Raw genomic sequence first — 15,635 nt, 5'->3', positions numbered from 1 at the left:
TGTTCACATTACATTCATCAATGGCATATGTGAGAGAAAATGTATTTGGAGCTCATTCCAAAGTGAGCTGGCATCTCAGTACAATCACATAGCGCAGCACTGCTCTCTAGTGGTAAATACTCAACTGTAGATTTTTTTTTTGTAAACAAATCTTAAAACAGAAAGCCCATTAAAACCATTTTCAGTGAACAACTGGTTACTCAAATATTTAAAAATGACCAAATTACATAGAGCTATGGGTACCATCTGTCATCAAAACAGCTGTTTGCATTTTGAGAGCAACTACAGCAGGAATGAGTTTGTCTTTGTGTGTGTGTGTCTGCTCTGCCAGCTGTTCCTTTTCTAATGTGTATAATTACTATTATTCTTCCAAGTGTTTCTTTCACCAGTGGGGTTTGGGGGTGTTTACACTACACTAACATATCTGTTAACATGCAGTGATGAGATATTTATGAAAAATATACCCTGACCGCAACTAACCTTATGGCAGCATCTGTGTCAGAATCAGGCCTGCGGGCTTGATCAGAGCAGGATTCACTGCAGAATGGACTCTCTTCTTCATAGACACTGCTCTGGTCCTCCCTGTACAGGTCCTGGGAGGCCACACACTCTGTGGGATCAGACGCAGCAGGTGGTTCGGGGGACGTCAGAGGAGCAAAGTTCAGTTCGATGATCTGCTTGGCACTTTCACTGATCTGACTCTGGATCTCAGGAGTGAGGGTCGGAAAGTCAAACGTGAAGACTGGTGGGCCACTAGGGGTGATGTCTTCACTATCCAGGCTGCTGTAAGAGGTGCCCTTAGCACGGTGTGACTCCATAATGCGCTCAAAGTGTCTGCTGAAAGAGTCCAAACCATCTGATGAGATTCGGCAGGGGCTGGTGACAGAGATGGGAGACTTCAAAGCCGTGTGGCTGTCAGGCTGGCAATCTGGGGGACAACAAGAGGAGCATAAGTCATAGATGTGTTTCTATGAGTGGTTCGTCTGCCTCATTTAAAATGAATTAAAAGGATGCCACAATACCTTCCTAAAATTTAAATGGCAGTTTTACATTTTCATGGATAAAGACCAAGTTAATACTGCAAAAAATGTAAAATATTATCTGAAAAAAAATTATTTTTTAAGTTAACACTTTAAGTTGGCACTATTTTTCTACCCACCATAAAAATACATAAAGAGAAACTACTGAAAACATGGGTGTCAACAGAAAAAAATAACTGTAATTAGTCTGAAGATTTCCAACAAGTTTTTAGAAATCAGAATGAAAGTTATACTGTATATGTACATTTATACTATTTTTCTCAAAACTTCTGACCACCTCGCATGCCATTACTGCCCTCCTGGGCATTCCCAAGAATACAGACCCGCTCTAATTTACCCCAAAGTCTTCCAAATGGAGGAATCTTCAACATATATCTTAAAGTTATCAGCTCTTGTCCATTTTGTTGTTCTTTTGGTCAAGTGAAAGTCCTCTGTTGCATTCACTGGGATGTGGATTGTGGATATGTGTGTGAATTCACAATGGTAATGGTGCTTAATTGTAATCTATTCTACACTCACACTCTTAGCAGTCGACTAAACACTTCATCTCCCTCAGGTGTGGCATTTTGCCTCTTTTTGTCGCCTTGCATCCTCACACTGGCCCAGCTCACCACCTCTTCATCTTGCAGCTCCTCCTCTCCATCTGTGTGTGGGCATAGCACTCCCTCCAGGGGGCTGCTGCTGCTGGTGCCTGAGGTACCCAGCACACTGCGGTTGCTGCCAAACGCAGAGTCCACCTCCTCCTGTTCTGCCAGCATCACCTCATCAAGGTCTGTTTCCCTGTAACAGCGCAGGGGCACTGCATCTATGTCTGTCTCTGAATATTTGACACTACGTTTGATGATGCCCGCCTCATTAGAGGACCCCACTGTGGGATGATGGTTTATCAACTCCACGTCGACTTGCTGTACATTGTGGCATGGGGATTTCGAAGAGCCAGTTGATTTACAGTGTCTTGAGTATGTTGTTATTGGCCTTAGGAGGGTAGACAAGGGTGGAATGGGTGTCGGAGACTCACTGGAACAACCACTGGAGGGTGCAGTGGAGGAGCCTGGAATGTGGAATACCAAAGTATTGAGAACTGTTTGTTTACAGTAAACAGTCAATTGTTTTGCCCACATTTTAATTCTATTTGCAGAAGTTATTATCTAAATGGGCTTACAAATAAGGACGTTATTAAATTAACAATTGTTTGAGTATGGCACTATCAATGCCTAGGACAAGAGTTTGATTCCCAAGAAATTCATATACTGATTAAAAAAGTATAGCCTGAAATTGTTTTGGATAAAGGTATTTGCAAACTGTATGAATGTCAAGGTAAGCTAAAGAAATAACCACCTAAAACAAGTATTTTTCAAGAATAATTCAAGTGACTCATTCTCTTCTAACCTCTCTCTTTGACATGAGTGAATTGAAAACACCTACACACAGTAAAGAATTCAGAACTCAATTAACCTAAAAATAACCCATCTGAAGGCTACAGGAATTACAGATAAATACATAATTTTTCAAGAAATATACACAGTATACACAACAACATAAAACCACAGCTAAAATCTAGCAAAGCTGAAACATAAATCCATTAAAAGGTAAATGTAAGTAAAGAGAAAGTATAACACATTTAGAAGCGATGAGAAAAACAAAACAAAAAACAAAGAGCCAAGTTAAACAGAGAAGGCAAATCCTAATGTCATGCTTTGGGGATGAGGCTTGTTACATAATTGGATTAAGCATTCATTATGAGGCAAACAGCTTGTTTACAGGGAAAGGCAAATTAAATAAATAAGGATGACATTTCAGAAAACTGTCGGAAATCTGAGTTGGTCATTTCTAAGAAATTCTCACCTTTTGTTTCATGTTGATCTTGTTGATCAGTGTGGGACCCAAACAGGAACTCCCATTTGGCACGAGCAATCTTCTGTGAGTGCAAGGAAGGCCTCAGTGAAAATGGTCCACTTTCAGACTACAACCAAATATTGAGTTATCAGACAGCAAAATCAAACCGTAAATCAATGCATGAGATGAACCTAAAGATGTGTACCAAGATCACCTGTATGCCTGTGTTTCCAGAGTCAGGACTCTTCTGGCTGGTTTTGCTAGATGTCTCTGAGGATATGCAATCTTTCTCATGTAGCGTGCTCTCTATAAGGCTGCCTGTGACCCCACTGGAGCTCTGTGATGCTGTACCACTCCACTCCTTGTTAGTCCTAGTGTCAGCTTTCATCTCATTTTTCTGCACTGAGACCCTACAATGGTTCTCTTGGGAGACTGGTGTTGTTGGACTATTCCTCTTATGACTGTCCACCTCCCTCAAGTTTCCCTTTTCTCTGGCTAAGCATTCCTCTATCCCATGCTTTTGCTGAGTGGTCCAGCTTGGTGTCTCTAGGTTAGGCCTTGTGAAAGGTCTCCTGCTGCTATCTGGGCTGTCTTTGTGACCTCTGAGTGTCCCATACTGCCTACGCTCATAGCTAGGTGTATGATTGTCCCTTGTGTACTGGGAAGGCAGGTGACGATACAAAGTCGGGCTGTCCTTCCCAACCAACTGTGTTATCTCTATCCGAGGGTCTCGTATGGGAGAGGATGATATTACACCTGATCGGTTCAACCTTGCTGGAGCTGCTGGAGATGTACTTCCAATGTGGGGCAAAAGAGGGGTTGTTTGAATAGAGTGGTGACCAGTCTTTATAGACTCTTGTTTCCAGTTGTGCTCCTGAACAGAAAGGTTGTAATTAGAGTGAGTTCCAGGGCCCTTGAAGCTAGCATAGAGCTGAGGCTCTCTTGAATGTCCCAACTGGGGACTGTCAGACCTTACTGTGTTTGTTGATGATGGGGTTGGGGATGGAGACCTCCTGGCTTCCATAAGTATGGAAAGTTTGGTGGCTTCTTCGGCTAGTTTACGAGCCATCTCGGGACTTGTGGCAGGGGATGCGCTGCCCCTTCCACTCAGTTGGTTAGCTCCTTCTTCTACCTTATTTTTGAAGTTGGCCAGGTTGAAATTAACTCTGTGGGCTTGCCGTGGACTATCACTTATGGAATGACTGATTTGTTGATAGCTTGATGGTTGAGTTACAATCATAGCTGGTAGTTCGTGTTGAATAGCTGTAGGCTTTCCAGATGGTAAATTTGGGCGATACCTATACCCTTGCACTCTTTGGTTTGAGACCTCCTGAGTGTTTGAGGTTAAGTGTGACATGTTAAAGTAAGCTTGTTTGGCATGGTTAGACAGTTGGTCTGTAGCAGGGCTCCTAGGAATTCTATAAAACTGACTATTCCGCTCATGGTCCATTATTGTTGCTTTAGTGGGCAGGGTTCTAGAACTGCATGGTATCACTGGTGATCCAGACCAAGACCGACAGCGGCGCTGCTCTCCTGTCCTGATGTCATGACTTCTATCAGGACAGTTGCCTGCCAGTTTTTGCCTTAGTTGCGGGGAACCGAATTCCTCCAATGCTCGATGGGTGGCTTCTCTGGCAATGGAGTCTAGAGTTGCCCTCCTAAAGCTGGTGTTACCCAAATGTGAGTTCCCCAAACCTTGACTATGCTGTTTTGAACTACAGTTGTTCATGGACTCCAAGCTGTTGAACCACACTGGGTCACTGAGCCTTTTTCTGAGGTGAAGAGGGGTAGCTTTTTCCTCCATGGTTCTATTGAAAGGATTCTGAGGCTCTCTTTGGCACAAAGAGCTATACTTACCCTCTACTGATTTAATTTTTGCTTTTTCAATGTAACTGAAAGTGGCAACAGATCGCCTCCCTTCATCTCCTCCCTTCATCTTAGTTGGGCTGAAAGCTTTACGAGTTCCACTGGGTGTAGGAGGGGCAGTAAACCGTCCTGACAAGTGATGTTCCCTACCAAAGAAGGGGTCACGTTCAGAAGGAGCACACACCAAATGACAAGTATTTCCAGCGGGATCTGTTTGAAGGGCAGACAGTAACTGGTTTATGTCATCATAAGGTAAACTTTTCTGGTGTTGGGTCACCGGTTGGTCTGAGCCATGTCCTGGATGTAGCTGAAAACTTACAGAGTGTCTAGATGTTGATTTACTAGAGGCCAAGTTTTGGGTGCTGTTTGCACCTTTATGCAGGGCTCCACGTGGGGACGTTCAGCCATGTGGTGCATTAGGGCCACCATATTGCGATGACTGAAGGATGTCTGGTGCTGTCAACATGAGGGAGTCTGTTTTTTCCACATCTCCCAGGTCTTTTCCTTCTTCATCAGTGACAGATCTCACCTCTACATACAGGTGGAGGATTTTACCTGACTGAGACATAACCGACCAAAAGCAACCTGCAGATCTGTCCTATAGCACAACACCTGTTGTCTGTAATTGATTAATCACACTGGTCATCTTGGATGCTCTAGAAGTTTGTTGCCATTCACATCTGAGAGTTTGGATGGACTCCAATTTCATTCTCAAAATCACCTATAAGAGACAAACAAGAAGACGTATTTCAACTTTAACATTACATAAACATCTTTTAGAGCAGGTTCAGTATGACATGAGTACAATGACCAGTATAACTCACTCTAACATTAACACTAGCAATATGTTATAAGTCTACAGTATTTTGAACTCTCATTTAAGTCAATATTTATTAAAAATAACTCTCACAAAAATATTGTGTAAAGAGAACTAACCACCTTGGCTCCTCTTGTTTATACTGTACTCCTCCAAAACAAGCTGAGTGTGTTTACTGAGGGCAAGAGGATCTAAATGTGTGACATGCTAATTAAAGAATGTAAAGCAAACTCCACATACGTAAGCACCTCGGCATTGCTGGCAGTCTCTGCCTCACTCCCTCTTCATATTACATACATAGTGGTAACTAAAATCTACTGTAGCTCTCTCAGAGGTACAGTAAGGTATACTAATAAGTAGCCTACTTCTCTTGCATAGTCAAGTACATATTAACTAGCATAGTCGTCATCCTTACCGAGGAAACCCTTGCTGGTTAGGTTAGCTGGGACAGGCATCCAAAACATAACATATCCTTGTGACCATACACATAGAACCCCATACATATCTTTCTCCTGTAATGCATTCAGAACGGCTGCATTAGACTGCAATCACCTTTACAAAACCTCAAAGTCAGCTCACGTTAAATTAAGTAAACCTACTGCATATCTCAATAGCTCAGAAGAGAAACAAAGCTGATCATTACAAAATGCCTTCGAGGCTTCGCTCTCTTTGATGCTCATAAGCCAGTCTAACCTCTCACATGCTAGTCTCACACAGCTGCTTGTGTTCCGTCAGCTCTTGTGAGAGTGGGGAAGTGTGGCTGCGTTTGGACGTGTGCCAAGTGTTGCGCTCAATTTATTGAGTCGTACGCACTCAGCATCATGACCACCACTGCAGTTATGGGGGAGGAGGCAGGGAAGGATAGTACATAGTTTTCCCTCAGAGATCACACACATACTTATTCACATGTATGGCAGTTCTCTAGGCCTATCTTCTCTATTTCTCTAACATACACACATACACTATACAAATCCTTGAAAAATGCTATGCATCACATTCGCAAACCATGACACTAATAATGCCACAGAGTCAAACTACACAGACAGGTAGGGCGACTAATACTTGAAATAACTCTCAGCTCATAATTGCAGTCAGTCTGAATGACAGAAGCAAAGCGTTTGGATGTGAATAGCAGATTTTCACATTCAAAGCCTTTACTTACTGCAGTCTTCCCGCAGTGCTTTAGCTGAAATGTATTGACTATATATGCCTAGTGTGTACTACATGTTCCAAGGTAACCTGTAACAACTTGAAATTGATCCCCCTTTAATTAACTCGTTGGATCAAATTCCTTAACTGAAAGAACACGCCACATTCATGATACTGTCAGATGTTTGTTAGAAATTAGCTAGAATTAGCTACAAATATACGTAGATGCAGAAAGACTATTACTTTGTTTATAGTACTATTTTAATATTTATATATATATTTTTAAATAATAAAAACAAAACAGTTTTTGGTAACAGTTTAGATTAGGGAACACATATTCACTATTAACTAAAAGTTTTCCCTCAATAAACACCTAATTTGATGCTTATTGATAGCAAGTTGTTGTAGTAATTATGTTTAGGTATTGGGTATAGGGTTAACGGATCTGGAATATGGTCATGCAGAATAAGCCTTTAATATGTTCTAAAAAGTACTAATAAACAGCCAATATACTACTAATAAGTAAACTAGTTAATAGTGTTCCCTAATCTAAAGTGTTACTAAGTTGTTGTTTTTTAACCCACAAATTTGATAATTTTCATGATGAGTACTAATTAGTTCTGCTTTGCAACTACTGCAAAAATCTTTGAAATTAAACCTAGTTTTATTTTAATTAAGGAAAAAAACAATTGAGCTTTCATATCTTTAATTCTCCCAAAGAGTGTGAAGAGGTATATGGTGTAATTTTAAGTTTTTTATATATATATATATATATTATAAATCCTACTCACTTTCATTCATTGCAAAGCACGCCCAACATGTTTATAAATTATTTTTACTTTCCCAGTAATTTAAATAATTGGCCTACTATTTAATTTCTTTAATCACTGAAAATGACAAAATTAGTTAAGGAAAGTTGTTCAAACACATATATTTAATATATCTACTTTCTGTTAAGCAGACCTACTTTTCCTCTGCAGCTAATAGGATTCCTCCAACCCCTCCTCCTGTCCTCACTCCTGTGACTGTTACATGAACAGGCACACAGAAACCAATTAGTCAAGCCCCTCCCTTTACCTGTTAACTCCCCTCTCAACCGCTCCTTCCCATCCGCTACACTGCAGCAGTGGGAACACAGTAAATTCCCTCCTTCAGAGTCTTCAGAAAAAGATGCTATTCATGTGTATGAAGTCTCTGTGCCTCCCTCTCTTCTCCACAGAAAATAAAAACAGCTCTGGTCTGCCTTACTGGCTCACGCATACTGGATTTACGCCACCCACACGACTTAGTGCGTCTTCTCCAACGCCACTCCCCCCGCCCCCCCACACTGAAAACCTGTCTTAGCCCAACAGGACTTCCTGCACTCAACCTGTCACTCATGTTCTTAAGACCCACCTCATTCTAGAAATAAGCCAATCAGGTGCGCCAGCTCTCTGTCTGTTCTGTGAAGTACTGCATTTCGAAGTCACAGAGTGACAGATGGAAAAAGGTTCAGCTCACTCTGCAGAGGGGGGCCTAGCCAGAGGGAAAGCCCCTTGTAAATAAGACTTGTACAGTAACAGGGGTTGAGAAAAGGCCACTGAGATTACAACTAGTGACCTGAACTGAAACAGTCCTCAGTCTCAGCAGACACTTTTGTGAATTTATAGTATATTAATGATACTAGCTGCTGTTGTTTTACTGTAATTTTTTACAATAGTTCTACAGCCTAATACAATTATACATCATAGTGAACATGAGATGACTGTGATGCGACAGAACTGTAATGATTAGCTGTGCTTGCATTAGCGTAAACTCTTAGCTACTTATAGATTATCTGTAAGTATAAACAGCACTAGGTTGGTGCTTTCTGTTCCCAGAATGCATTACAGCATGAAAAAATTTAACTTGTTTTCTTTTTTTACTTTATTTGCTGGGTTTTGCTGTTGTTTAAAATGTATGGCTTAATTTATTTTGTTTGTTGAAATACAAAATAAGGTATTTTAAAAAATGCCTTCCAATGTTGTTTGGTTCCCAATGTTCTTTCAGATACGGAAGAAAACTGTTGAAATTTTTTCCCAAAATATATATCTTTTTTGTGCATTCCACAAAAGAAAGAAATACAAGTCTGGAATGACATAGGAAATTACATAGAAATAATGGCAATTTTCATTTTTGGGTGGAATATCCCTTTAAATTTTTTTTGACCATACAGTTTTTTTTTTTAGTTTTCATTTTTGGTTTCATGGAGGCCATGGCGGAGCAGGGAGCTCAGGAGGCCATGGTGGAGCAGGGGACTCAGGAGGCCGTGGTGGATCAGGAGACTCTGGCACTTGGCCCGGCCCTCCCTGGGCTTGACTTGGGGACTGGAGCCCTCCTTGGGCTGGACATGGGAACTGGAGCCCTTTCTGTGCTAGACACGGGGACTGGAACCTTCTCTGGGCTAAACTCGGGAACTGGAGCCCTTTCTGTGCTAGACACGGGGACTGGAACCTTCTCTGGGCTAAACTCGGGAACTGGAGCCCTTTCTGTGCTAGACACGGGGACTGGAACCCTCTCTGGGCTAAACTCGGGGACTGGAGCCCTCTCTGGGCTAAACTCGGGGACTGGAGCCCTCTCTGGGCTAGACTCGGGGACAGGAGCCCTCACTGGGCTAGACTCGGGGACAGGAGCCCTCTTTGGCTGGATTCTGGGGCTGGGGCTGGAGCCGACACTGGCGCGAGCTCTGGGGCGGGAGCCGACCGCCTTCTCCTCCTTAGATTCCCCTTTAGGTTCGGGGTGAAAGGCGTGGTCGGCAGGCTTGAGTGAGCTGCAGCCGGTGGGCTGGTTCTGACTCGGGCCAGAACAGAGAATTGATGGTGGCGTCATCCAATGCCGTCGCCGCGGCGAGCCCGCAGAATTCCCAGGCGTACTTGAAGAAGGAACACAACATGTAGCACAACATCGACGTTTAAGACCAGATAGAGACAAACTTAACAGACTAGAACTTAAGTACACAGGGGAACGAGGATAATTAACTAAACACAGCTGGGAACAAATGAAGAACTAATCGGGGAACATAATGGGAACAGGAAGGACCAAATAAGGGCATAAGGAAACACTTGGGGAGCAAGACACACAAAACACGGAACAGGGTCTGAAACAAATATGCAACAAACAATAAATAACATGTTGCAATATGGAATTAATTGTGCATGGCTTTCACTGTGAGGTTGAGTTACCACCTGAGAAGCATAAATCCTCTTCAAAGTTCTGTCTCTGTGTGTGTATATGAGTGAGTGAATAAGTGAAGAACAAAGAACAGTGCTTACATTGACAGTGTTTATGCGAATACTCGCCAAGGCAGGCATTTTGACATACTTCTTTCAATGCTTTGTTTCTGCTTTGTTTGTTATAATGAGAGGATTCTCATGTTTTCAGCATATACTGCACTATGTTTTGTGCATGCCTATAAAGGCTGTGATTTTACTGTACAATGACCTAAGGCACCAACAGATGAAAATCAAATTAAAGCACAAGACACAATAAAATATTAGGAGAGATATTTAGAATAAAAAAGACACATGCCTGTTAATGTAGCTCTTGGCAGCCCCAGCAATGTGATATACTAGCCACTTTTAATGAGTCACTCAAATATTTCATACATTCAGCACAGTATATGGGCTAACAGCACTGTGTTTGCTGCCTCAAGAGGATTGTGTTACATAAATCAGCAAAAACTATTTTTACGTCACAAAACTAGGTAATTTGTATTTGTATACTGTAGGTAAGGGTTAGGATCACAAACAGTGGGGTCCCAAAGTCTGAGACCACTAGCGAAAGTTAATCTTTGTATTTTTATTATTAAAGTAGTATTAAAATCTAAATTTAATTCTGAATCCCAGTTTTTTAATGTGGACTCTGGATTTTGATGTTTAAAAAATCTATTGACATATCTAATATTTACATCTATTATTTTTTATTAACCAAAAAGGCACATTATACTGTGAAAATTTATTTTTAGAAGTTTCAATAAAAAGATTATTGGAGTATATTTTACTCTGTAAGGATAAAAGAAACTCAGATACTTTGATCTCCTGAGAAACAGACAATACACTGGCATCTTCAAGACACCCCACAGAGGGGCGGTGCAGGAAACGCCTCTCTCACATATGCATCAGTTCCTTTTCATCTCCTCCCTCCACTTAATTCACTCAGAATGGTCAAGAATATAATGTTCTATATGAATGCAAATAATATTTACAGTCATGTTTGGTTTCATTTGAATAGTCTCAGGGTGAGTGGTACAATGGTCTTAATCTTACAAAAGTAGACTAAAAGATACTTTGATTACTGTAGAGGGTCATTCCATGCAAATTACCTTCTGTTCCCATTAAGGTGTAGACCACCCAGGTCTGGGACCTGGGTTAAATGTAAATTCGAGGTCATACTAAAATGGAGTCAGATTAGATAATAAAATGGAGTCAGATTTGAGTTAAATCTAAATTGAATAACTCTGCGCACTGAAAAGACCGAACACGCAAGTAACCTTCATCCGCCACTGGATACCTTCATTGGGCCAAGTGCGTGGACCTTACAACAATACTATTTCAGTTTTTCTACTTCAAAATTTCATGGTTAATTCAATGCCATTTCTTTGTAATTATATGTGAAATGTACTAGCAATATCAGAGAAAAAATTGTTTCATTTTTTTCAGTGTACATAATGTGAAAGTAGTTTAAGAGTAAGAGTTTAGGCATTATTGCATGCTGTACAAATATTGAACAACTCGGCTGACCTCCCGCATACACAGAGAGACACTGGGCACTGGGTAGTGCTGTCCTGCATTACCTACTAGGTTATCTGAGAGCTTTGGAAAGAATACTTTACTCAGACTGACTGCTCTTAGACATTAGCTTCTAAGGTGACAGATAACTACAATGGACGTCTAGGGTATACAACAGATCTATGATAAAAAATTAAAGCACATGCAATTACACATTCATAATACACTATACATGTTTTTCTGCAACCACTAAAAGCAAATGTCTCCACTAGTAGTTACTATTGCAAGTCAAAACCAACAATCACAAGAAGCCTAGAATCAATAAACAATACCATTTCAAGGAAGCCTGCAATAAAATTCAGAATATAAATAATATGTATGCCACACTCTCAAGAGGCTTGCTATGCCTACTTCTTAGTGAATTAGTAAAAAAACAGAGGGACAAGCAACTTGACATACCCGAAGAGGTGCAAATGCAGCAAATGCATTTGAGGCTTGATGGTTTCATTGTGCATGTGGTGCTGAAGTGGACAGCTCTGCTGTAATTAGAAAAACTCCTACAGCAGACAAAGCAGTCAGTACACTTGTGTCCGTGTCTTTAGGGAGTGCCCATATCAGATTCACAGAGCACTGGCAGGAGGCCCATCTGAGCTTACGGTTGACTACAACTTTGTCAAGAAGTGCTTTCTATCTTCTAAAGCTGGATAAACTTGGGTTTTCTGAACAAAATACACAACTAATCTATAATCTATAGCCTAATTATATCTCTGTACGTGTCTATATATCTTGCAGTTACTTTGACAGTTTGAATTGAAATTTAATTTTGAAATTTAGAATTTAGCAGGTGCCTAGGTAAAGGGATAGTTCAGTCAAAAGTGAAAATTCGCATTCAAAACCTGTATCACTTTCTTTCTTCTGTGCAACACAAAAATAGATACTGTAAAATAACTGTTTTTATTCATAGAATGAAAGTCAATGAGAGCTGACTTTCACAGTATAGACAAAACAAAAAATGATCAATGTTCATTGCAAGATGAACTATCCTTTTAAGGTAAAAAGAGCAAAGTGGTTTATTAAATTTAATTTTTGTTCATTTGTCAAAAATATTGTATCTATTTGCACCTTTTTCTCAATTTTCAGGTTTAAAACACCCAGAGCACAATGGGTTAATTGCTACATTGAGGTAGAAATTACAAAAAAAGAAAGTATTAAATCCTATATTTCTTGTGATAATTACACCTAACTCAATCATATAAAACAGACACAAATACACTATAGAATAAGCTATCTATTATTTATGTACTGTAACTGGGAAATGGATGGATTCATGCAATTTGTGAGGGGCTTTGATTAATATTTTTGTGTCTTAGATATACAATGGCAAGAGGCTGATTGTTTTGGCCATTTATGTCAATACAGGGATTGAAGATGGGATAAACTGGGCCAGAAAATTCAACATAGAACGAGTGGAGCAAAGCCAGCGTATCGCCATCATAGAAAGATACATTCTGGATATCTACCCGAACTCCAGGTTTTTGGATGGTTTCCCTTACTGCCAGTGGCTTTTCATTTGAGTCCTGACAAATGAGATATTTACCATTACCATGAAAGATGTAGCAGAATGCATTGTTAAAGTCACCGTTGCAATGCTCTGAATCCTGATCTCCAGTAGCTGACCCATATGACAGACCAATCAACCAGAAGGGTATCTTCCAGACAGCCACTTCCCAGTAATGGGAGCCGCTGGAGAATCTCTCCTTGGCCCGGACACTGTACTGAGAGCTGAAGTTTGTTTTCTGTTCCTCTCTGGGGTTGGTTTCTTACTCCAGTGTTCCTCCAGCCTGTCTGCTGACACCTCCAACTCAGGGTGTGCTGTTTCTGGGTCTAAACTTATTGCTCTGAGACCTGCAGGTGGAAAAAAATGATATGTTACATTATAAGGTAGGATTATTGTTAAGTCTAATTATGTCTTTTATCATTGTGCATTGAAACATCACACTTACTAGACCACAGCCGCTGAGTGTTCTGAAGCACAACTTCATCTAAGTTATCAACCAGCTGTTCAACGGTCTTCATCTTGTCTAGTGTGCTGTACTCTTGCTCTATCACAGACACAAGTGGCAATTCCACCTGGGAACTAGAGCGATGATGAAGGATTCTATTAAATATTTACTTTGGTACCAATGTCTCATGGCATAGTAGAGAAAAAAACACTTTTAAAAATTAGGGGGGAAAAATAGATTGGACATTTCAATCCTCATAAAATACAGTGTTATTTTATGTTTATAAAATATTTAGTTTCTCATAAAGTGCAATTTCAAGAAAATGCAGAAAGAACTCACCCTAGTCCATGTTTTTCGAAATGCTGTAAAATCAATTTTGTTTTCTGTTAGTGACAAAATACAGATAAAAAAGGAATATGTGCACTAAAAAATAAACTTATATGCACCTGGAGAAATTTGACATCATTCTCTTCCTCGAGGAGAGTTTGGCTTGATCTTAGGGCAGCATTCATATCTTTAGCATGACACATTAGTGACTCACTCCTCCATCTCAGCCACTTGTTGGTGTAAATCTCTTCTGTTTCCAGAATGGCCAACATCAGCTTCTGATCCTCCTCAATGTGGGCTTTTATCTGGCTGTATTTCATAACTATTCTGACTCTATATGCTTCTAAATTTTTCTGCAAACCACAAGATGTCAAAAAAGCCTGATTAACTTACAAGCTATCAGAAAACACAGCATATCAGAACACCTCTTGCTGCAATAAATTCAATAAATTTCATTGTGATGTGTACAATAATTTATTTGGTTTAATTGGTTAGTATATGACTCATATTGAAATACCCACCAACACCTCTGAAAATAATTGCTCCAAATCTTGCCTTAAGACTTAGCTAAATGCTTCCTTTGTAGAAGAAGTGATTTGTTGGTCTCCAACACCTTCTAAAAAACAAGAGATGTTACCATAAGTTCTCAATACACTGTTACTTTTCACAAAATTGTAGACAAATAATGGCCCATTAAGTAATTTGACAATATTTATTTAATAAAAATGTGTCAATTATTTTTTTATCCAGATCTAATAATTTATTTTTTAAAAATCCAAATTAATTACCTGAATACATATGACATGATACATATATATGATGAGCATGTCATTTCTGTACTAAAATTATGTAAATATAAGCATATACAATATATAAATACATATTTATATATGCACTTCTAATAAAAAGCTGTATAAATATATATTTTTTTAATACATTTTTAAATGATTTTTCCATCAATAGATTGTGGACACTTCTATCACTACTAGACCAATCTATCAAAATAATGTTGTTCACTCAAATTATTTGAAATGTAATTAATTAAATCTATCCTACCTTGAACTCTGTGCATGCCTCTTGCAGCGTAACAGCTTGATGATTTTTGTGTGAACCAACTGCAATGCACAGACAACACACAGCAATCTGGTCCTCCTGACAGAAGAGTTTCAGCTCCTCCCCATGCTCCTTACACTTAAAGGAAATCAAGTCTTCGGTTACTTCGATGATAGAGTGTCCTCTTAAAGCCTCTCTCTGCTGGTGCAGGCGAGTGTGAGCAGAGCACAGAGAGGCATCACAGGTGAGGCAGCTCTTCACAGCCACCTCAGTCTTCTCAATGCACTGATCACACATGATAATAGAAGGTGACATTTGAGATGATTCTTCCAGCAGAGGTGCTCTTGCAAAGGCATCCTGAACTTTCCTTTGAAGATCTGAGTTGATCTCAAGCTCAAGGTCAGGAGGAAGGAGGATTTGACATTCTGGACAGAACAGTGGCCCTTCTCTGGATGTTTTTGGGTCATCCATGTTCCAGACCACTTGGATGCAGGTTTGACAGAAGTTGTGCCCACATGGAAGGTATACAGGATCTGTGAAAGGCTCTACACAAACAGGACATTTTAGTTCTTCTTCTCGAGCATCCATGTCAGCAGAACTTCTACTGTCTACGTGTGGTGGCCCGGCATTAATATTTCAAAGATGAGGTTCATATTTCAATGCCATTATGTTATAAGTGTATTCAATTACAATAAACTGTGCATGTCTTCTAATACAACAATATATAAAATATTTGCAGTGATAAACCACACCAAAACGCACACAAATGCCTTTATTGCTAAGTTAAAAAAGTGTAAAA

General features: G+C 40.0%; 1 protein-coding gene across 1 annotated transcript in view; it reads right to left on the bottom strand.

Moving 5' to 3' along the window:
* LOC107666458 (uncharacterized) overlaps positions 1-7,953 on the bottom strand; it is a 30,116-nt gene extending 22,163 nt beyond the window's left edge. Inside the window, 5 exon segments of the mRNA XM_074186924.1 lie at positions 481-937; positions 1,561-2,091; positions 2,886-3,003; positions 3,091-5,463; positions 7,786-7,953. Of these exon segments, the coding sequence (XP_074043025.1) occupies positions 481-937; positions 1,561-2,091; positions 2,886-3,003; positions 3,091-5,310 (3,326 nt within the window). The 5' untranslated portion in view covers positions 5,311-5,463; positions 7,786-7,953.
* Between the last annotated feature and the right edge of the window lie 7,682 nt (positions 7,954-15,635).

The sequence above is a fragment of the Sinocyclocheilus anshuiensis genome, unplaced genomic scaffold, assembly GCF_001515605.1.
Source record: "Sinocyclocheilus anshuiensis isolate Anshui unplaced genomic scaffold, SAMN03320099.WGS_v1.1 scaffold63, whole genome shotgun sequence".
In the NCBI taxonomy this organism is placed as follows: Eukaryota; Metazoa; Chordata; class Actinopteri; order Cypriniformes; family Cyprinidae; genus Sinocyclocheilus; species Sinocyclocheilus anshuiensis.
The sequence above is the reverse complement of the archived record's forward strand: the minus strand, read 5'-3'. Positions and strand labels throughout refer to the sequence as shown.